Source organism: Phocoena sinus, chromosome 8, assembly GCF_008692025.1.
Source record: "Phocoena sinus isolate mPhoSin1 chromosome 8, mPhoSin1.pri, whole genome shotgun sequence".
In the NCBI taxonomy this organism is placed as follows: Eukaryota; Metazoa; Chordata; class Mammalia; order Artiodactyla; family Phocoenidae; genus Phocoena; species Phocoena sinus.
This window is the reverse complement of record NC_045770.1, coordinates 59,429,425-59,450,560: the sequence shown is the minus strand read 5'-3', so window position 1 is coordinate 59,450,560 and position 21,136 is coordinate 59,429,425. Positions and strand designations below refer to the sequence as shown.

General features: G+C 54.1%; 1 protein-coding gene across 1 annotated transcript in view; it reads right to left on the bottom strand.

Moving 5' to 3' along the window:
* STARD10 (StAR related lipid transfer domain containing 10) overlaps window positions 1-20,202 on the bottom strand; it is a 24,636-nt gene extending 4,434 nt beyond the window's left edge. Inside the window, exons 1-2 of the mRNA XM_032640678.1 lie at window positions 20,043-20,202; window positions 19,361-19,671 (exon numbers count right to left, since the gene is read on the bottom strand). Coding sequence (XP_032496569.1) covers window positions 19,361-19,567 — 207 coding nt within the window. The 5' untranslated portion in view covers window positions 19,568-19,671; window positions 20,043-20,202. The remainder of the gene's footprint in view (window positions 1-19,360; window positions 19,672-20,042) is intronic.
* Between the last annotated feature and the right edge of the window lie 934 nt (window positions 20,203-21,136).

The window sequence follows — 21,136 nt, the reverse complement described above, 5'->3', positions numbered from 1 at the left end:
CATCTCAGCCGCCACCAAACCTCCCCATTCATCCCAGTCTCCTCCTCTAGGAAGTCTTCCTGAATTACCCAGCCCACTTTCTGGACTGCCATACACTGAATCTCCTTATCTGTGCCCTCCAGGTCCCTGAACTTCATGGGCAGAGGTTCAGTCGATTCAGTACAGAGCCTGGTACAAGTACATGTTAAATGAAATGAAAGCATGAATGAACAAACAAATGCCTAAATGGATGATGTCTTTCCTCCATGGTACTTATCACCTGGTACTTATCACCATTTGCCCTCCTTTTTCTCTTTTTTCCGCCATCCAACAAACACCTTTGTTTTTTATTTGGTTTTGTTTTGTTTTGGGTTTTGTTTTGTTTTGTTTTTGGCCACGCCAGTGCAGCATGTGGGATCTTAGTTCACCGATCAGGGATCTAACCCATGCCCCCTTCAGTGGAAGCACAGGAGTCCTAACCACTGGACCACAGGGAATTCCCCCAACAAACATCTTTGGATTTCTTACTATTTATTAGCCTTGTTCTCAAAGAGCTTTCCATCTAGGGGAGAAAAGAGCCGAGGACACTTTTTTTTTTTATTTAACCCCCACAATAACTCTACCAGATAAGATATCCAAAGAGGAACTTAAGGCTCAGAGAGGTTAAGGAACTTGCCCACGGTCACCCAGCTGGTAAGTAGCAAAGCTGGGATTTAACCTAGATCACGTGTCTGGAAAGCAAATAAAAACAGAACCAGGTTTTACTAGATTTACACTCAGCAAGATGAAACTCAGTCCATATCCTTGTTCTGTGATTTTTTTTCACCCGAAAGCCCAAACCCCAGGATCATGTTCCCCTCAGCAAATTGACAAGTTCTATTGTGTAGTTTAAAAAGGTTTCCCAGAACTGGGTGTTCAGACGGTGCCAAGGGAACCACACATTACTTTCTACTAAAAAGTAAATACATGCAACCATATGAGGGAGGGGTCACATCACCTTCCCCCTAATCTTGGGTTAGGCCTTGGCACCACTAATGGTGATGAGAGGACACAGGAAGGACACTACCCATTGGGTATTCTAGGCACCAGTGAACTCATCAAGCCCTGGATATGCTTCACTTAACAGAAAATACAATGGACAGAGGAACAAGTTAAGTGTCACCATAAGAATACAAGACAAAGCCAGATGGTGAGACATTCTGCAGGGCTACTAGTCCAGTCTCTTCTACAGGTCAATGTCATAAGGAAGGAACTGGGCTAGACTAAGACTTATAGGACAAATAACCAGATAGAAAGTGTGGTCCTGGATTACATACTGGCTTGGAGGCAACAGCTATAAGGACATATTTGGGACAACAGGAGAAATATGAATATGATCTGAGTATTAATTAGATGTGCTGAAAATTTACTGAAACAAAATGGTGGAGGTTGCTGCCTGAAGAAAAGCAAGTTACAAAATGGAGTGCATGATATAATCTCATTTTGGGGGAAAAATATATGCACAGAAAAGGCCTGGGAAGCACAATCGCTAAGGTGTTAAGAGTGGCAATCTATAAATGATGAGCATATAATAGCTTTATTTTCTTTTTGCTGTCTGTATTTCTAATTTTCTAATATATATAGTACTGCTTCTGCAATAATGAAAAAAAATTAAATAAAAATGTTTCCCAGAGATACTGAGAGGTGCGCTCACCACAAGCACTATGCTAAGGGCTTTCTACACATTTTACCACATTTTATTCCTACAGCAGCACTCTGAGGGATAAGCCCCATTTTAGTTAAGAAAACCAAAGTTCAAGGACAGCTCCAGCCTGCAAAGACTCATTGTGTGTCATCCTCTGTTTGCTTTTCTGCTCCACCAGGTGGTATGACTAGATCCAGTCATTTAACCAGCTTCAGCTCTGTGCAGAGCATAGAAGAGTCAGAGATGAATCTGAGGCCTGTCCTTCAGAGGCTTCCAGTTGAGAAAGGAGACCAACTTGGAAACGGGGAGGTACCCAAACTGCCCAGTGGGGCACAGAGGAGGTGGTCAGCTGTGTGGGGTGAGGCATGTGGGGAATCAGTCTTCATGGAGAAGCTCAGCATGGAAGGTAGGCATCTAGCAAGTGGCCCTGGCAGAGAGAACAGTGTGGCCTGTAGGGAAGCTGAATGACTTCCATCTGCTCCAGTGCCCGTGGTGTGCTGCAGCCTAATACTCAAAGGTCCTGCCTCCAGGTCTTCTTGGAGAAATGCATAATTCCAGGGCTACGTCGGAGTAAGTATAAGATGTACCCGGAACATCTCACTGTGCCAGAAAGTAAGGACAATGTACTGACAGAGTGATAGGGACCTTGCCCAGCAGACACAGGAGCCAGCGTGAAGGGCTCCCGCTGGTTCCATGACCAACTCATCAGGGTTTGCCAGTTTAGCACTGGAAGTCCATACGTATCCCGGGAAATCCCTCAGTCCCAGGCAAACAGGACAGCTGGTCCCCTACCATGGGCTAAAGCTGGGCCAACTCGTGTATTAAAATAAATAATGATAGTAACAGATTATATTCCACTGAATAAAATAGGAAAGCAAAGTATATACAGGTATGAATAAATAAATTTAATGTTTAATGAGGAATAGGGTATTTATATAGTTTCAAAGTTCCTTCCCATCAAATCAGTAATTTCACATTGCCTGGCAGACACCACCTTAATCAAGTGATCAAAGTGAACATCATTAGTGATAGGACAAGTTACAACTGAATGTTTCCTGATAGGATGCAATAAAAAAAATACAGGTACCACTTATGTGATATTTCTGCCAAAGATGCATGATCTAAATATAATCATAAGGAATATCAGACAAACCCCAAATGAGGGACTTTTACAAAATGTCTGGCCTGTAAGTGTCAGGGTCATGAAAGTCAAGGAAAGACTCAGGAGCTATATCAGACTGAGACAGACTAATGAAACATGAGTGAATGAATAAATGAGTGATCGAACGAAGTGATGAGAAGGATGGGATGGAGAAGACGGCAGAGGCCGGAGCTGGCACGGTCAGGAGCATACAGACAAACTTCCACTGTGCAGCCACACTGAGGTCTGGGTGTTGCACCTGACATTCAACACACACACTCACTCTTCACCCTCCGGTGAGCTGTGCTGCAGAATAGAAAGCTGAGGCTCAGGAGAGGAAGCAACCTGTCCAAATCATATGGCAAGAAAGCAGCAGAACTTCAAAACCGGATCTTCCGATACTCTTAACCATGAAGGAGCACTCAAGTGTGGCTTCTGAGGAAACCACAACTTCTCTAAATCCAAGTATGGAAGCTGGCTTGGCTTTGCAAGTCCTCAAACGTGTTGTTCCAGACAGTGACTGTATATGAAGGAGTAGTGACAAAAGAGTTATGCTTTGTAGGTTAGACTCCAGCCTGGGGATTCCTCTTCCCTCAGGCCAGCCTTGGTGCCCCCAGGGCAAGCTGCACCCACGGCTGGGTGCACTCTGAGAAAGGCCTACACTGCCCAGACTGCCTCTTCTCCCTCTGGACTTCTGTGGCTTCAGGACCAGGGGCCTCCCTCTGAGACAGCAAGCAGTGGGAGGAGCACGCAGAGCCATGAGACAGACCAGGCACTGAGTTGAGCATAAACTCTGCGTGACATTTTAAGATAAAGAAGGAAACTTCAAAGGGTTCCCAAGCTCACGGCAGGCTCCTAGGGAGGAAGGTCAGCTGTGGGGCCTGCTGGGAAGGGGAGAACTCAGGCTGTGGAGGCAGCGCTGCAGGTGAGGAAACCAAGGCGGTCCAGGTGGCCAGTCTGGCTTTGGGCCCGGCTCTTTCCACAGCCCCCAGAAGGCTGCGTGCATGAGCCAAGACGGGTAAATTACATCCAGCATTGTTCCTGTGTGCAGCTGCAGCCACCACATGGGCAAGGTAATTCTAAGAGGCTTCTGGAGGGACAAGTAGGGGTAGAGGTGAGTCACTGGAGAGCACCTGGTGGGCGGGGCTGGGACCAGAATCCATCGGGCCCTGCACAAGTCACTTACTTTGGCTGGACGCTTGCGAGCTCCTCCTGGAAACCAGAACTGAACGGGAGGCAGTGCCGGGGTTGCTCAGCCAAGGAGCAAGCCATGCTTGGCTGCAAAGCCCTTAAGGCCTGGTTTACAGCAGGAAGTCCCACGTGCAGCCATTTTACAGCTGAGAAAACTGAGGCCCAGAGGGAGCAGGTGACACTAGAGAAATTAGACTGTGTACCCCCTACACTCCACTCTCTCCAAACCCCATGAGGTAGAGAACTGGGATTGCCCAGAACCCCATAGAGCCATGGTCGGAAGGGAATGGACAAGCAAGGAAGGCCATCAGGGGTGACTCCTGCAGGCTTTGAGTCTGGCAATCCCAGGTTCCAATTCCAGTTCCTCCCCTTAGGCACAAGATTTAACTCACCTGAGTCTTTGTTTCCTCATGTGAAAAATGGGGATAATAAAAGTACCTATCTCGGGGCTTCCCTGGTGGCGCAGTGGTTAAGAATCCACCTGCCAGGGCTTCCCTGGTGGCACAGTGGTTGAGAGTCCGCCTGCCGATGCAGGGGACACGGGTTCGTGTCCCGGTCTGGGAAGATCCCACATGCCGCGGAGCGGCTGGTCCCATGGGCCATGGCCGCTGAGCCTGCGTGTCCGGAGCCTGTGCTCCGCCATGGGAGAGGCCACAACAGTGAGAGGCCCGCATACCGCAAAAAAAAAAAAAAAAAAGAAAAACAAGGAAGAATCCACCTGCCAATTCAGGCGACATGGGTTCAAGCCCTAAGTCCAGGAAGATCCCACATGCCGCGGAGCAACTAAACCCATGCACCACAACTACTAAGCCCGTGTGCTACAACTACTGAAGCCCACGCACCTAGAGCCTGTGCTCCACAACAAGAGAAGCCACCGCAGTAAGAAGCCCACGTACCACAACAAAGAGTAGCCCCCACTCACCACAACTAGAGAAAGCCTGCGTGCAGCAAAGAAGACCCAATGCAGCCAAAAATAAATTAAATAAATAAATTAAAATTTAAAAAAAGTACCTATCTCATGGGTATGTTGTGATTAAATTAAATGAGATAATGTATGCAATATGCCTGGCACATAGATACCCCCAAAACAGTAGCTGTTATTACTTAAGCAGGCTTCCACGAGCAGCCACACACCCTTCCACAGGGCCAGGACCAGGCCGTGTCTGCATGTGCCTCTTTACATTCTGGGCCCCAGGCGCCTCTCTTGCCTCACCTGGCCCTGCCCTTCCATCCATCCATTCACTACTGCCCGGAGTCAGCTGTGTGCAAGGGCTGCAACTGGGCAGCAGGGAACTGGGAAGTGAACCAGACTTGGGCCCTGCCCTAAAGAGGGCCCATCAAGTGGGCAGTGGGAGAGATGGGGACATAAAATCCCAGTAGAGAATGAGCTGGGTTGAGGGGGTGGGCATGGGAACTGTGGGATCAGAGGGCAACTGAACCTAAAAGAAATTGAATTGCTGAAAGGGGAGAGAGGGCATTTCAGGCAGAGAGACTGGTGGGTGCAAAAGCCTGGAGGCTTAAATAAATAAGAAAAGAGCAGGGTCCAGTGCCCTAGCAGTGTCTCACTCTACCCTCCTCTCTCCCACCCTTTGCCCCGTGCTTCTTTGGGAGATGCCTTCCCAGTGCTCAGCATTAGAGAAAGAGGAATCTCCACAAGAAGAGGGAAGTGGTGGGGGAAGGGGCTGAAGTATCTCCCAGGACCCAGGGAGATGGCTGACCTGAGACAGAGGAAATGAAGTCAGGTCATGTCCATGGGGCTGTGGTGTGGCTTTGAGGGCCAATGGCCAGGGCAGTAACAAGCAAACTGAGACACGGACAGATGGATCCAAGTCTGGCCCAAATGCCAAGACCTCACACAGCAGGTCTCCAATATCCTTGCCCGTGGGATATATGGGGCACATGGATTATCCCAAAGTCCTAGGGACCCAGGAGATGATCTTTTCCACCACTACGCTTCAGGTCACCACTGGGAAAACTGAGGCCCAGAGAAGGGTAAGGGGTCCATCTGGTCTCTGAAACGTGCCTCAGGCTGTACTGACTTCTCACCACATTGCATTTTAGCAGTTTTGTTAAAGGAATAACTATTAAGCAAATCACCCTTTCCCAAAAGAACTATTTAAAACAGAGAAAGTACTCCTGACCCGGGTGGAGCAATAGCTGTTAAATCAATCATAGCCCCAAACAACAGCTACCACCTCAGTAACCATTACCATGTGCTCCAAATCACTAACTCATCATCCCACAAAAGAGACAGCAGCACCTGGACCACGGACCCCACAGGGGCTGAAATTTAGGTCAAACCACCTCTGCCATCAAGGGCGTCAAGCTGCACCCTGTGCAGATATTGTCTCTTACCCTCCCAACACCCTGATGGATATCATCACCCCCATTTTACAGATGCAGAAAGTGAGGCCCAGAGAGGTAAAATGATTAACCAAGGCCACAAAGCTAACAGTGGTGGAGCGAACCAGAGCCTGGGTGTGCCTGACCCCAAAGTGTCAGGAATTTCTGCTCCCTTCATCAAGGGGCAGGACTGGCCCAGCTAAAACAAACATGCTGGCAACTGGAGACTGCCTTAGTTAATTGATGGTTATTATTATTATATATATATTTTTCCTTTTTTTTGCGGTACACGGGCCTCTCACTGTTGTGGCCTCTCCCGTTGCGGAGCACAGGCTCCGGACGCGCAGGCCCAGCTGCTCCGCGGCATGTGGGATCTTCCCGGACCGGGGCACGAACCCGCGTCCCCTGCATCGGCAGGCGGATTCTCAACCACTGAGCCACCAGAGAAGCCCTACTATTTTTTAATTTATTTAATTTATTTTTAAATTAAAAAAATAAATTTTTTTTTGGCTGCGTTGGGTCTTCGTTGCTGTGCACGGGCTTTCTCTAGTTGTGGCGAGAGGGGGCTACTCTTTGTTGTGGTGCACAGCATTCTCATTGCAGTGGCCTCTCTCATGGCAGAGCACGGGCTCTAGGCGCACAGGCTTCAGCAGTTGTGGCACGTGGGCTCAGTAGTTGTGGCTCACAGGCTCTAGAGCGCAGGCTCAGTAGTTGTGGCACACGGGCTTAGTTGCTCCGCGGCATGTGGGATCTTCCTGAACGAGGGCTTGAACCCGCGTCCCCTGCATTGGCAGGCAAATTCTTAACCACTGCGCCACCAGGGAAGCCCTAATTGACGGTTATTACACAGAGCTCACTGGATTCAGAAAGGCTTGCTGACCAGGCAGGCGAAGCTCTGAGATTCTTCCTCTGAACAAAATTCCCGACTCTATCCTCAGCCCTCCCTGGGCTTAAAGGCAAGGCTGTGCTTTTCCAAAGCTCAGCACTGGAGCTCTGTACCTGGAAGTCTCCTCTGAGAAGACTTGGGCCATCGCGTTGCCCCACAAGCTCACACTCGCAGCAATTCCAGGCTGTCTGGTCAGATAGGCCTCTGTCCTGCTGCTTCCTGCCTGTGTGGCCTTGGCTTGGGCAAAGTACTTCAGTTCTGAATCCCAATATCTTCATCTGTGAAACGGATAATCCTCCCCTCAGAGCAGAGCTGTGAGGATTAAATGAGACTTGTACATAAAGCCCCCAGCAGCAGCTGCCCTTCTCCAGCCCTAGGCCCCAGCAATTTTCCCTGACTTCTCAGGCCCTGCTGAGGGGAGCACTTTCCTGCTGACACCAAAGGGCAGGATACAAAGGGGCAAGGAACAAAGGTGAAAACAACAAAAGTGCCCCAGATCCTGCCACAGGGTGGATGCACAGGGAGGGAGTGCGTGGCCCTCTTATACCAGGGCCCTGCACAAGTCCACAGGCTCCACCCTCACAACCCACAACCAGGCACTGCCCTCACCATGTCAGTCCAGGTGTTGAGAGATACAGACACTGACCCAGGGCACACGGCACATGAGAGGCTCAGCTCCAGCGGCCCCTCTGCCCTGTCTGCTCCAAGTCCTCCTCCCAGGGCTGCGCACCACCTGCTTGCTGGCTTCAGGGCCCTCTACTGCCCCTCCCAAAGGCCCCACACAGCCATCATCGAGCCAAGCTGCTAGAGCACCTGCCCTTGCCTCTGGGTTTCTGGGGCCCCCAGAATGGAGACCCCTAAGAACTTCCCCCCATGTCCCCACCAAATCTCAAGAGCAGCTCAAGGGCACTGACACAGGGCATCAGGGGAAGCAGAGGTGGGGGTGTGTAGGAGGAGAGAGATCTAATAAGTCCTGCTTTCCCACGACCTCCCCTTGCTGGTTCTTTGCTATATTGCCCTCAAACTTCAGCCTGGCTGTGTCCTGCCCAGGCCACCTACCATGTCCCTAACTCATGCAGGTTGGCCTGGGGCCTCCTCCTCCACCCCACTGCCTCCCTTCATCAGCACACACTGCGATGCATCGATTCATCCTGGCCCATTGCTCGTCTTGGCACCCCCAGTGCCTGGCATGGTCTAGTAAAGAAATGCTGCCTGAATGGAAGGAGGGACAGGTGAGCCAGCAAAGAGGCCATGCCCGCGTGAGCTTCTCTGACTTTTAGAGTGCTGGGGCCGTGCCTGGTGGCCCTCACTGCTTTGTGGAGGTCAGAAGGAAGGGTCGTTGTGAAAACCCCCTGGACGCTTGTAAAACTCTTTGTGGCACTCGAGGCTGATTACTACTTCTGCCATCATCCTCATAAAATGGAGTGTAAGGGGCAGGGGCAGAGACAGGTGAAGGGAGATTCTGGGACTTTCTGTAAGATCTTTAATAATTCTGATAAAGAAAAGTAAATTCAATCTGTACTGAAGTATCAGTTTACATTTAGTAAATAGCAAAAGTATATAAAATAACCACTGCTTGTGAACATATGGTAAAACTGTTACCCAGTTAGTGACAGCAAAAACTGGTTGCACTGGGCTTCCCTGGTGGCGCAGTGGTTGAGTCCGCCTGCCGATGCAGGGGACACGGGTTCGTGCCCCGGTCTGGGAAGATCCTGCATGCCGCGGAGCAGCTGGGCCCGTGAGCCATGGCCGCTGGGCCTGCGCATCCGGAGCCTGTGCTCCACAACCGGAGAGGCCACAACAGTGAGAGGCCCGCGTACCGCAAAAAAAAAAAAAAAAAAAGGAATGATACATCATCTTGAAGATCACTGCCCAGCTACTGAGGACTGTGGTCTCCCTCAGGGCAGGAGCAGGGGCCCCTCAGAACCCAGAAGAGGTCTGGCAGGGAGCAGTTGCCAGAAATGTTCCTGAATTAATGATTCTATAGCAATATGACAAATTTCCACAGATGCAATGTTAAATGAACAAAAGAGGACACAAACTTGCATCTGTGCCATGGTCTCAACTGTACATAAATTACCTACACCCTTGAATGAGAGCTGGAAGGAACCAGGGAGACGTTTTACTCAGGAATTGAGGCACTGGGGGATTAATTTATCATTTTTGGGTTCTCGTTACTGTTGGTACAATAGAGTTTATATAAGATGAAGAAACCATACTTTTTTTTTTCTAGGTTAAGTGTGTTGTCCAGAATCCTGAGGTCCTCGTTCCCTGGACCTGGGAGGCTGGACTCTGCTGAGATGGGCCTGAGGCTGCCCAGGCTGATGCTGAATTGCCTGGAAATGCTCTGTGTGGTGTAGCCATGCCGAGAGTAAAGCCAGAGGGGACTCAGGGTCCTTCCACCCTCAGCTGGGACACAGGCATGAAAATCCTGGGGGCTCATGGCAGGGACAGAAGGAAGCAGGGGGATGCAGGTACAGGGACGGGCACACCTAAGCAGAGTCCTACAGGATGAATAGAATAACAGATGGCACCCAGATGTAAGGAGGGGAAAGAGGCTCCTGGCAGAGGTGCTGGAGGGGACTGGAAATGGCCTGGACCGGCTGGATTCCATGCAGTTCCACAAGGTAACCCAAGTGAACAAGGATGGACGCGGGAAGAAATGGAGCTGTCCCTTGGGTACCTCAGACTGTTCATTCATTCATCCATTCAGCAAACGTTAAGAGCGTGCCAGCTCTGTGACAGGCTCTGCACTAGGGCCTTGCAAATTCTCCTAATTCCATCCTCTCAACTACCCATGAGGAGGGAAGATTATGCCCTTTTGTAAATGGTGGCTGAGAAAAGTGAAGTGAAGAACCATCCTGGAACCCAGTGTCGACCCAAAGTCCACCCCTGAAGCTGTTCCCTAAGAACCAGGCTCTGCTCTGGAATCCCAGGTGCGCCAGCATTTGGCCAGATGAGGACTATCCCTGGAGGGTCCACGCTAGGGGCTGGGGCTGCTGGGGCAGCTCTGCCTGGAGTAAGGGGAGCTGGAAGGACACAGAGAGCAGGTTTGGTGTGGGCCCGTCACAGGCTCTCCTTCCCCGACCTTCAGCCTCAGAGCTCTCACCTGTAAAATGACTAGACAACCTCTTCTGAAGGGAAGGGGATCTGGCAACAGATAACCTCAACCCATCTTCTCTCCTAAAGTGCGGCCCTCCTGAGACCGGTGGTAGGTGGAGGTACTGCCATGTCTCCCCTAGACACAGCTCCCAGAGTCTGTGCGGGCAGACCAAGCTAGGCCCCTCTGCTGCTCTCCACGCAGGGCTGAGTGACTCATCCCTACTGTGCCTCCATCCCCTTCCCCTCCCCTACCTAGTCTCCAGCAGCCTCCCTGGACCCCCACCCCCACCCCCACCTCCCCACCCCCAGGCCTCTGCCGCTGAGGAACATCCTGCTCTGATCTCTTGGAAGCTGACCTCCTGGTCTGGAGCTCCCACCACTCTGCTCCAGCCCTGGCGGAGGTGGGGGAGCCAGACAGAGGAGGGAGACCTGAGAAAGAGCAGAGAGTGGGTGGGCCTGCAAGAAAAGAAAGGGGGTCAGAGAGATCAATGAGACAAGACAGGGGCCAGGGCTGACACACAGACAAGCAGACAAACACAAATTGTATAAACACTTCCCAGGACTTCAGGCGCTGCCAGTGGCCCCATACCCCCAAAGCTCTCTAGCACGCTCCAGACTGCATTTTCAACAGCCTCCTGGGCGTCACCCCCTGGACAGCCCATAGGCTCACCCTCACCATATCCACTTCTGTTGGATTATCCAACCCCAATGCCCACTCCCCTCTGCTCCCCGCCTGTGCCTGGAACCTGGGATTCTGCTTGGCCATGACCTTCCCAACAGCTCCTCTTCACCAGACCCAGGCAGGCCTCACCATCCTTGCTTGGACCAGTGCAGCCACAGCCTCCTCACTGGTCTCCTGGCTCCCAGGCTGACCTGCCACCTGGGGCCAGGGAGCTTTCTAAAACCCAGTGCTGGGAATTCCCTGGCGGTCCAGTGGTTAGGACTCTGAGCTTTCACTCCTGCCGGCCCGGGTTCGATCCCTGGTCAAGGAAATAAGATCCCACAAATAAAATACAATAAAAAAATTAAAAAATAAAACCCAGTGATGATGGTACTGCCCAGCTTGAAAGCCTCTGCTGCCTCTCTCTGCCTTCAAGATCAAATCCTAACCAAAACGTCCTCCCCACTCTGGCTCTGCCTCCTCTCCTTCCTCACCCTTAGTCCGCACCCACCAAGACCTTCTCAGCCTGCCACCTGACTCCTGATGGGCCCCACAGGTCCCACCCAGAGGCCACTGCCCCCCACCATGTTGTCAGCCACGTCTCCCTCGACCTGAGTCCTCACGAAGGGCTGTCACCATCTCCATCAGTCTCCCCACTAGGCCTTAAGAGCAGGGCCCAGGTCTGGTCCATCTCCAGGTCCCTAGCACCAGCACAGTGGCTGGCAGAGTGGGTGGGAGACACGAGAAGAGGTTTGTTGAATGAATAAATAACCAGGACAGATTAACAAAAAGGAGGAAACAGAACAAGTAGAGACATAAAGGCAGAGGCAGTAACCATTAGAGACAGGGATAGAAAACACACCCCAAGGGGAGACTCTGAGACCCAGAGACATGCCCAAAGGCAAAGACAGGAGGCTGCAGGGAAGCAGGGAGGGGAAAACCGAGGCAGAGCCAGAGCTGAGCTGGGGGGCGGAAGCCACTGGGAGACAGCTGAGGAGACATAATTGGATCAGAGACAACTCTGCTGCAGTGAGGGGGTGTGACTCACACACACAAAGTAATGCCAGACACAGAAACACACACAGAGTCTCACATTCAGAGGCACATACACCCAACCTTAGGCACGTGTATACACACACACACACACACACACACACACACACACACACACAAACGCATTCAATATAGATTTAATGACCTTTGTCAGGTGCCCTGCCCCTGAGGGGCTCACAATCTACCCAACTAAGGACCAGATCACACACACAGGCACATACAATCCAGCTCCACACACAGAAGGCCCAAATATAGAAGGCCAGACAACTCCCATCACATCATCCTGCCCTCATAACACACAACAACCATCTGGTATCTTATTTAGTTATTTGCTTCTATTTTGCTTGTCTCCCCCTCAGGATGTAAACTCATGACAACAGGGTCTGATGTGTCTGGTTTGCCACTAAATTCCTGGATATACTTGGTATACAGTATGTGAACAACAAATATGTGTTGAATGAATGAATGTTGGAGACACACAAGGGAACTCCATCCCCTCTGGCTGTCAGGCCTCTGCCTTAAGACTCATCACTTCCCTGGTCTAGTACAAGGTCCCAGGCAATCCAGAAGGGTCCAAAAACAGGGAAGAGGCATCAAGGAGGTGGTAGCGGGATTTCTCAGGAAACCAAGGTTAGATGCAGGTTGTGACAGGGAACTCAAAGGATGAGATTAAATGGCCCAGGCAATGCAGAGGAGACCAAAGGCAGTATTTAGCTGTACCTCCCATTGGTGGCGGAGGGGAAGGGGAGGGAGGTAAACTTGCAGGCATTGTTCAACTGCCCCAAGACATAAGAATTCTACAGAGAGGTCAGAGGTAGCAAGTAGCTGCCTTCAGGGAGCCAGGCTGAGAGGCAGGGAGGCAATTATTATGCTAAAACCCCAGAGAACAGCTCCAGCTGCCCAGTGCCACCTGCCCAGCCTCTCTTTAATGACAGGTGAGAGGAGTCTGTATTTGGTGTGGGACCCATCACTAAGTTCTGGGCCTGACACTTTCTTCCACTCCCTGTGTTGCTACAGCTCCAGGGGTCCCAGAGCATCAAGGCCTGACCAAGCGTGCCTGAAGTGAGGCACAGGGAGGGACAGAGACACCTAGAGCCCAATGCATGGTCTGAGTACCTTTCCTCTCACCTGTTGCTGCGGGGGGGAGGGTGGATGCTCACCTGCCCAGATCAGGGGTAAAGGTAAGGGGGCAGGGTGGGAATAGAGTTTTAATTCCCATCTATCTCGGTGGCTGCTGGCCCCTCATGAACAGACTGGAGCGGCCCAGCTCAGGTCCCAGAACCCTAAAGAGCACCAGGTCTCCGGGGTCATGGCACCCACAGCCCTGGCTCCAGGTGGCCCAGCCAGGCATGGAGACACAGGGGAAGAAAGAAAACCCATCTGTCTCCAGGACTGCCTCCTTTCTCTCATCTCTTGAAACTTTAAAGACTCTCGGCTGGAAACTGAGCTGGGGCTCGTTAAAGTTTAAAAGCCAGAGCCTGGGGACCTGGTCATGGAGGAACAGAGCCAGCCTGGGGGCTGAGGGCTCTTCTAGCCCCAGCGTGGATGGACACTGACTGAAGGCACCCACCCCACCAGTCCCTTGCCCCCAGGGGGCTGCACGTCCATACTATCTTATATCCCAGCCTGCACAAGAGTTATGCTGTAACCACCATGTCCCATTCCTTTATCCCTCCTAAATCTTTCTGGATGCAATCCCTTGGTGCATTCCCCACAGTCCCTGCTTTAGTGCAGGCCTTGGCATGTCTGTCCAGACAAATACAGCAGCATCTTCCTCCTACCACCCACCTTGTCTAAAACCCTCCTTGGTACCCTAGAACCTCCAGGACCCAAATCCTAGAGCCCTGGTCTAGCTGTCTAATCACCTCCTGCCCCCTGAGTTCCAAGCCCCACAATGAACCACCTGCAGCTCTCCTAACGCACTGTCCTGTTTCCTGCCTCTGGGTCTTTACACAGCTGTTCCTCTGTATGAAATGCTCCCAGTGCTGTCAAACTTGTACTCCTCATTCTCTACCCAATTCCAAACAGATCACCTGAGAATTCCTCCTCTGTGAAGCTTTCTCTGGCCCCCAAGGCTGGTTCAGAGGCCTGCTCTGGATCTCTGCAGCTCCTGTGATAAGTGTCTGTCCCAGCATCCAACTGGGAGTTCCTTGAGGGCAGGGTTTGTTTGATTTCCTTCTTTGTCCTCAACTTGAATGAAGTGCCCAAAGACAGGCAGGGCAGCACTACTATTCACATGTGACAGATGAGGAAGCTAAAGCCTAGGCAGGGGCAACAATCTGCCCAAGGCCACATGGCCAGGACTCTGGACCCTGTGCTCTTCCCCTATGGCCTCAGACCAACCCAGGCATCTCCACAAAGACTTCCCTGAAGCCTCCAGCCACCTCTGACCTTTCCTCTCTCTGATTTCCTGCACCTGAAGGTCCAGACCCTGACTCGCTGGGGTCATGCTCTCTGGGGGCCTGTCTGTCCCCTGAGGACAGCTCTGGACTACTTCCTCCAGCTGCCCTCACACCAAGTCAGAGCTAGAGCCATCCAGATAGGGGTCTCAGGGCCTCAGCGTGGATTCAGGAGCCCCATCTAGGGACCTCTCAGATGGCACAGACTGTTATGGCCTTAGCTCTCCATCCTTACTCTGTGTCCAGCAGTGCAGAAGCCTTTACCATGGCCTAAGGCCAGGACAGCCTCTACAAACCACCTGCCCAGCAACTTCCTGTAGAGAAGGAAGTTCTTCCTGCAGAGGAGGGAAACTCAGCCCCAGATGTGGCAGAGGCCCAGCCTGAACCTGAACTCACTGAATCCAAACCCCTAAAACTCAATTAACTCCTGCCTCTGCCACCACAGATAAGAAGACTGACTCGTAAAGGTGAAGTGACCCCCCAAGGTCACACAGTAAGGACTGGGCTCTTGCTCAGCTGGGACCACTCCAGGGTGCCCTCCCACAATGGCACAGTACAGGGAGATCGAAGGCAGAAGACAGGGGTAGGTTCTGAGCCACAGGGTCCAGGAGACGGAAGGGCCCAATGGTGCTAATAAGCAGGCCCAAGGGAGTGAAGAGATCTCGGCCTTGGAGTCTCAAGGACCTGGGCTCTGATCCTGCCTCGGCTACCTTCTAGCTGTTTGCACAAGTGAATTCTTGCCCTAAACCTCAGCTTTCACATCTGTTCAATGGAGTTCATAAGACTCACAACTACCACAGGACAGTTGTGAAGACTCAGTGGGACAACATGAAGAAAACACCTGGCCCTGCGGCTGTCCCTACCTTCCCCATGACCCTTTTGAGTCCCATGGACCGTTAAGAGTGAGAAGGGTCCTTGGAGATCCCTGAGACGATCCCAAATTTTACAGGGGGAGAGAATGAGGTGCTGAGATGGGACAGGCCAGAGCACTGGCTTAAGAGCTTGGAACCCAGGGGGCCTGTGATGTGGAAGCAGGTGGCCAGTGACACAGGTCAAGGAGGGGTCACTGAAGCTTTCTCCAAAAGGGAAGAGGAGGAGTCGTAGGACAGGAAGTCAGAGGAGATAGGTCCCCACCACCCAGCTTCTTGTGGCAAGAGGAACCTCAGGTGCTCAGCTGCACTCCCCCAGGAGACCTTGCACCCCTGCTTCAACCATCAAGCCCCTCAAGGCCCCTACCCACTGGGCCCACTCCTGCCTCTGTGGTCTGCCTATGGACACCTGCCTCATGCAGTGGGCAGGGGGTCACCTGGAATTGTCAGTCTTCTCTCCACCAAGGTCTGGACACCTCTGAGGACAGGGGCCAGGTCTCCTCTGCCTCTCAGGTGGCTAGGTACACAGCAGCAGCAGAGAGCCCGAGCACATGCGCATCCAGGGCAGGGCTGGGCAGGCCGTGTCATCTCCTGCTTTCTGTCCCCTGTGCCTCATCCCTCTCCATGGGCCCCAGCCCAGGCGTTGAGTTTAGAGGCCCTTGGAGCCAGGAGAGCCCCATGGCACAGATGGAGACATAACCCAGAGAGGGCAGGGATGTGCCCATAGTCACAAACACAGCAAAAGAATACCATAGCCAGGACTAGACCTCAGCCTCTTCCCCAGCTGGCCCTGCTTGAATAAATGACAGACCCCCCCGGTTTCCCTTTTCTCTACTGCTACAGGAGCTGTGGGGAAGCCTGGCCTGGGCATCGAGAGACCTGTATTCAGGTTCCAAGCTTCCCTCTGCCTTGGACCCAGGATCCATGTTCAGCGTCTGCCTTTGGGACGAAGTCTGACCTCTCAGGAGGTGGTATCTGCCTCCTCTCCAGTGCCCGGAGAACAGTGCAGGCTTGGGACCAGACCAGGCTGGAGGCCAGGAGGGAGGGAAAGGGAAGAGGTGGCCTCCAGCAGCCCTGTCCCTTTGTCCTGGCTCCAAATGCTGGGCCAGAGCCACAGTGTCTTCCAGAAACCTCTGGACGCAGGGGCAGGGAGAAGATAAGCCTGGGGGAAAGGGAGTGAGGTGGAGGAAATCAATCAGGTAGGCAGATAGGTGGACCCGCTCCCCCAACCTGGGATCACGCACACAGGGCATGTACAGGAGGCAGCTGGCTTTTCCAGCTCAGAGGGCAGGCCCAGAACAGGCTGTGGGGAGGGGGGAGCTCAACAAATACCTGTGGTTGAGTCGCAGCCTCCCGGAGCGACCCAGGGGACTCTGGCTTCAGACCTGCTGTGTGACCTTGACAAGCCACTCCCCTTTCTGGGCCTCAGCTTTCTCATTTATCAAACAGGAATGGGATGATGAGAACACCACGTCCTTCAAAGAGTTATTGATGGGGTCAAATGCCAGAATGTTGACAAAGATGTGAGCCCAAGCTGAGAGAGGCAGGGGTTCTGGAGCCAGGCTGGCCTGGGTTCCACTCCTGCCTCAGCTGATATGACCTTAGGCAAGTGACATCACCTCTCTCAGCCTCAGTTTCTTTGTTTGTAGCATGGAGACAAGCCTACTACTGCCCAGGACTGGCCGGAGGGTAAATCAGACCATGGAGAGAAACGCTTGGCTCAGAGCAGAGGCTCTTACCAGAAATGGATTCCTGGAATCTTGGGGATGGGGAGCTCAGAGACCTCTGCCTGTCCCCCACAGCTCCATCTGGCTGTGCTGAGGGGATCAGAGATCTCGGGATGCCCGTAACCAAGGCCCCAGCCTCCTCCTTAGGCCCCAGCTCTGCTCACCTCCTGGCCCTAGTCCCCCCTCCACTGTGGGAAGCACAGCAGAGAGAACTAGGCAGGGAGGCTAAAGGTCTGGGTGCCAAGTCTGGCTCTGCTGGGACTTGGCTGTGTGAGTCTGGGCTGGCCCCTGTTCCTCTCTGGACCTCGGTGTCCATACTTGCACCCCAGTGAGGAGTGAGTATGAAACTGGGGTTGTAAAGGCACCTCCAACCTCTGCTGAGTCTGAGAGGGAAGGAAGGTCAGGTGTATGCCCTGACCACAAGCCCACAATACCCCTGTTTTTCCAAGTCTCCTCCACTCCCAAGGAAGAACACCTGACAAATCTGATCTGGCCACAAGGGGTCCATTGTGGCACTCTGGTCCCCAGAACTGCCAACTCCAGTCCTGGACTAGGCTGGGTTTATTCATTAACCAAGCCAGTTGGAGGAGGCAGCTCCGCCCTGTTGACACAGAGGGTGGGAGTACTGGTCTCAGTTCAGACTTTCCCCTTCTCTTCCCTCTGGAGAGCCAGCTCGGTGGGGAAATTACACTTCCCCACCCCACTGCACAGCCCAGCCTTTGAGCCTTTCCTAGGTCACAGTCAGGAAAACAACCTTGTTCTCACAACTTTGCTCACCTTTTATTCAGTTTGTTTCTTTGTTCCTTCCTTCCTTCATTCAACCAACACCCCTGCTCTGTTTGTGTTGGAGGTTGAGGACGCAAAGAAGGATAGGACCTGTCCCTGTCTTCAGAGAGCACTAAGCGGGAACATACTAGCTGCCCTTCCCTTCCCTGCTCCTCAGGCTCAGACACAGCTCAGGCCCCCGGGAAGGCCCCAGCCCAGGGTCCTCAGGCCTGGGTAGAGAGTCCCAGGAGGGGAGACACACATGGAAACCCAGAGAGAAAGAGACAGTCAGATAGCCAGGGTGCAGACAGAGAATTATAGAAGGAAGAAGGGAAGACAGAATGGGTGAGCCAGAAGACCACACGGGGACAGGTGGACAAAGGTCTAAATGACTAAGACAAAGTGAGGCAGAAAGGCACAGGGTCAGAGTGGGAAGGTCAGACATCTCTGGCCCTGGTATGAGGCCCTGATGCCAGAGCTAAATCCAAATCCAAGAGCAGGTCCCAGGCAAGAGGGGCTGAAGTAGGGGAAGGGCAGGAGTGCCCTCTGAGTTCAGTGTCCTGCTTCCACCTCTGCCCCCCTCCACCACAGGAATACACTCCTCCACATGTTCGAGAAGGACAGCAGGAAGGGTGAGGCAAGAGAAAGGGAAGGGTACAGTTTACTGCCAGCACCCCACTGAAGCGAGACCTGCCCCCTTGAAAAGTGGCACTCACAGCAATGCCAGATGTGATATGTTGGAGGAAGCTACCGAGGCCTCTAATCAGAGCCTTCACCAGCCTATTCCCCATCTAGTTCCCCAGGGTAGGTGGGCTCACGGGGTCCCAAACCCCAAGCCGGCCCTATCTAAGCAAAGAGAAGAAAATCAGGGGGTTGTGAGGAATGGGGTTGATGGCTGTGAAGGAGGCTGAATGTGCCTACATCTTCCTTGCATCTGCTGGTCCTCTCCTCCCCCAGCCCACCCCCAGTCTGGCCCTGTGTAAGGCAGAGACATTTAAGTCCTGCTTTCAGGATCTGCCGGCCAGGATCCTGAGTCCCTGCAGGAGAAACTCAGGGAACAGCCAGGAGGGAAGGGGAAAGAGCAGAGCATCAGACAGGAAGGAATCAGGTCCCTGGCACCCAAGGGTGCAGAGAGTGGGGAAAGAGACCCAGCTCAGGCTGAAAGAACCAAGGATTCAGGAGAGAAGGGCTCAGTCTCCCTCCTCAGATGACTCAAGTCAGGACGTGGTGAAGGCTTCCACGGGCAGAGGGCTCCCTGAGGGAGACCATTCTCCTAGGTAGGCCTGACAGCAGCCCACCTCCCTGGATCAGGCAGGGGTGTGCAGAAGCCTGGGTTCTGGCTGAGTGAGCCAGAGGGAGTCACACCCCCTCTCCAGGCCTCAGTTGGCCCACCTGTGAGATGGGGGCTTGCCCAGCAAACTGTGCCTCCTCCTGGTTTCTCACAGGAGAGTCTGAGGTGTGCAACCGGGTGTCTGTAACCCTGCGGGAGGACCAGGAGACTCCCTGGTCAGAGGAAGTAAGGGTGCAGTGCAGACTACACCTGCTGCAGGGCAACCCTACCTTGATCTTGTGCAGGGTACGATCCATCTCCACAGCCTGCACCCACACAGACACGCCGGCCTTGCTGTAGGTCAAGTTCCAGCCCGCCTCGGCCTCACACTCTGACCGGAAGCTGCGGAAGTCTTGGTCGTCGGGCACCTGGACGCTGTCGCGACCCAGGACTGGCCGAGGCCCCTGGGGCTCAGTTGAGGCAGCTGACTTCTCCATGGGGAGGCCCAGGGCCCTGGTCCTAGTCCGGCTCTCCTGGGTCCTCCGCGGAAGCTCCAACAACGTCGACGCGGCTGCAGATGCTGACGCCACCTTCCAGGGACCTGAAAGACCGGTTTGGGAGCCAGAGTCAGAGCGCTGGGGGCGCGGGTGCGGCTGTCCGGGGTCCTGGCGGGTAGAGAGAGACAGGCAGGGGCTGGCCAGCGCGCACCGCCGGTACAGAGCAGTACGCCCCCCGACCCCTTCGCTAGGCGCGACCCAGACCTCCGGTTTGGGGGCCGGAGTGGGGGCTGCGTATCGGGTGCGGGGGGGGGGGGCCCGTCGGGACCCGGGGGAGGCCGCGACCCGAGGTGACGGACGGCCCGGCGGGGTCCGCGCAGCGCTGGCCGGACTGGCTCAACTAACTCGGCAGCGGCGCCGGCGCGGGGCCCGTGGTGGGGGCGCGGTGGGGTGCTTGCGGGGCCGGCCCGCTCACCTGTGCCAGCTGCTCCGCCGCGGCCCGCCGGGGCCGGAGGTGCGAGCGCCTCTGCCGCCGCCGCCGCCGCCGCCGCGCTGCCCGGGCGACCGGGGCCGCGCGGGGGCTCTGGGGGGAGGAGCAGTGGGTCCCGCCGCCGGCCCCGCCCCACGCGCCCCCCCCCGCCCCGCGCGCCCCCGCTCCCTCCCTCCCTCTCCCCGGGCTAGGCTGGGGGCTCCGGGGGCTCCGCTCGCCGGCGCTCGGTATTTTCCTGGCTGCGGAGGTACAGCAGATGGGTCTCGGAGCCCCGCCCCGCCCCGCCGGGTCCTAGCGCCCGCCCCACCCGCCTCCGAAGGGGACCTGGCCCTACCAGTCCTTAGGCAGGGGTCGGGGAGGGGCCCAGATAGAGTGGGCTCTGAGAAGAAGGGCGAGGAGGTGCTCGAAGAGGGATTCTGGAAGTTACCTGCGAACCCCTTCTCTTCAACACCCTCCCATACTCACAGGTACACACCTCTGCAACAACCTACTTAGACACAAGGAACCACCCAGAGACCCAAAGATGGGCACACTCCCCCTACCACAATCAAGAGCCCATAGCTTGCATCCCCCAACAACCACTAGCCACTCCCATCTCACTCCCGGCTGGGAGCTTCAACCAGGCTCTCCTCCAGCCCGACTCTGGCCCTTGTCCACCACCACCCCTCCTGAGCACCCATGCATGTATTCACACACCTCGCATGGATTACTAGGCTCTCAAGAGCATCTGGCCCCAGAGCTCTGGGGCTACCCTGTCCCTCCCCAGGCGGAGCTGTCCAGAGCTCCACAGCCACAGGGTAGGTAGGTCCACCAGTACTCCAGCCACCCCTTTCAGCCAGGGAGGCTGCTACCTGCCCCCCTGGGTCCTAGTGCTAGCTCTGCCTCCAGCTGCCCCGTGTGAACTGAGGCCAATAGTTCAATTTCTCTGAGGTGAGGCCAGTATGAGTGTGGCAATGGGCCCAAGGCTAGCATTCACTGACCCTAGTGACTTGCCCTTGACTGCAGAGGGCTAGGGAGAGCTAGGGCCCGTGGTGAGCTCCCCTGGATGGGCAGCTAATAGGGCACAAGTGCCCATCACT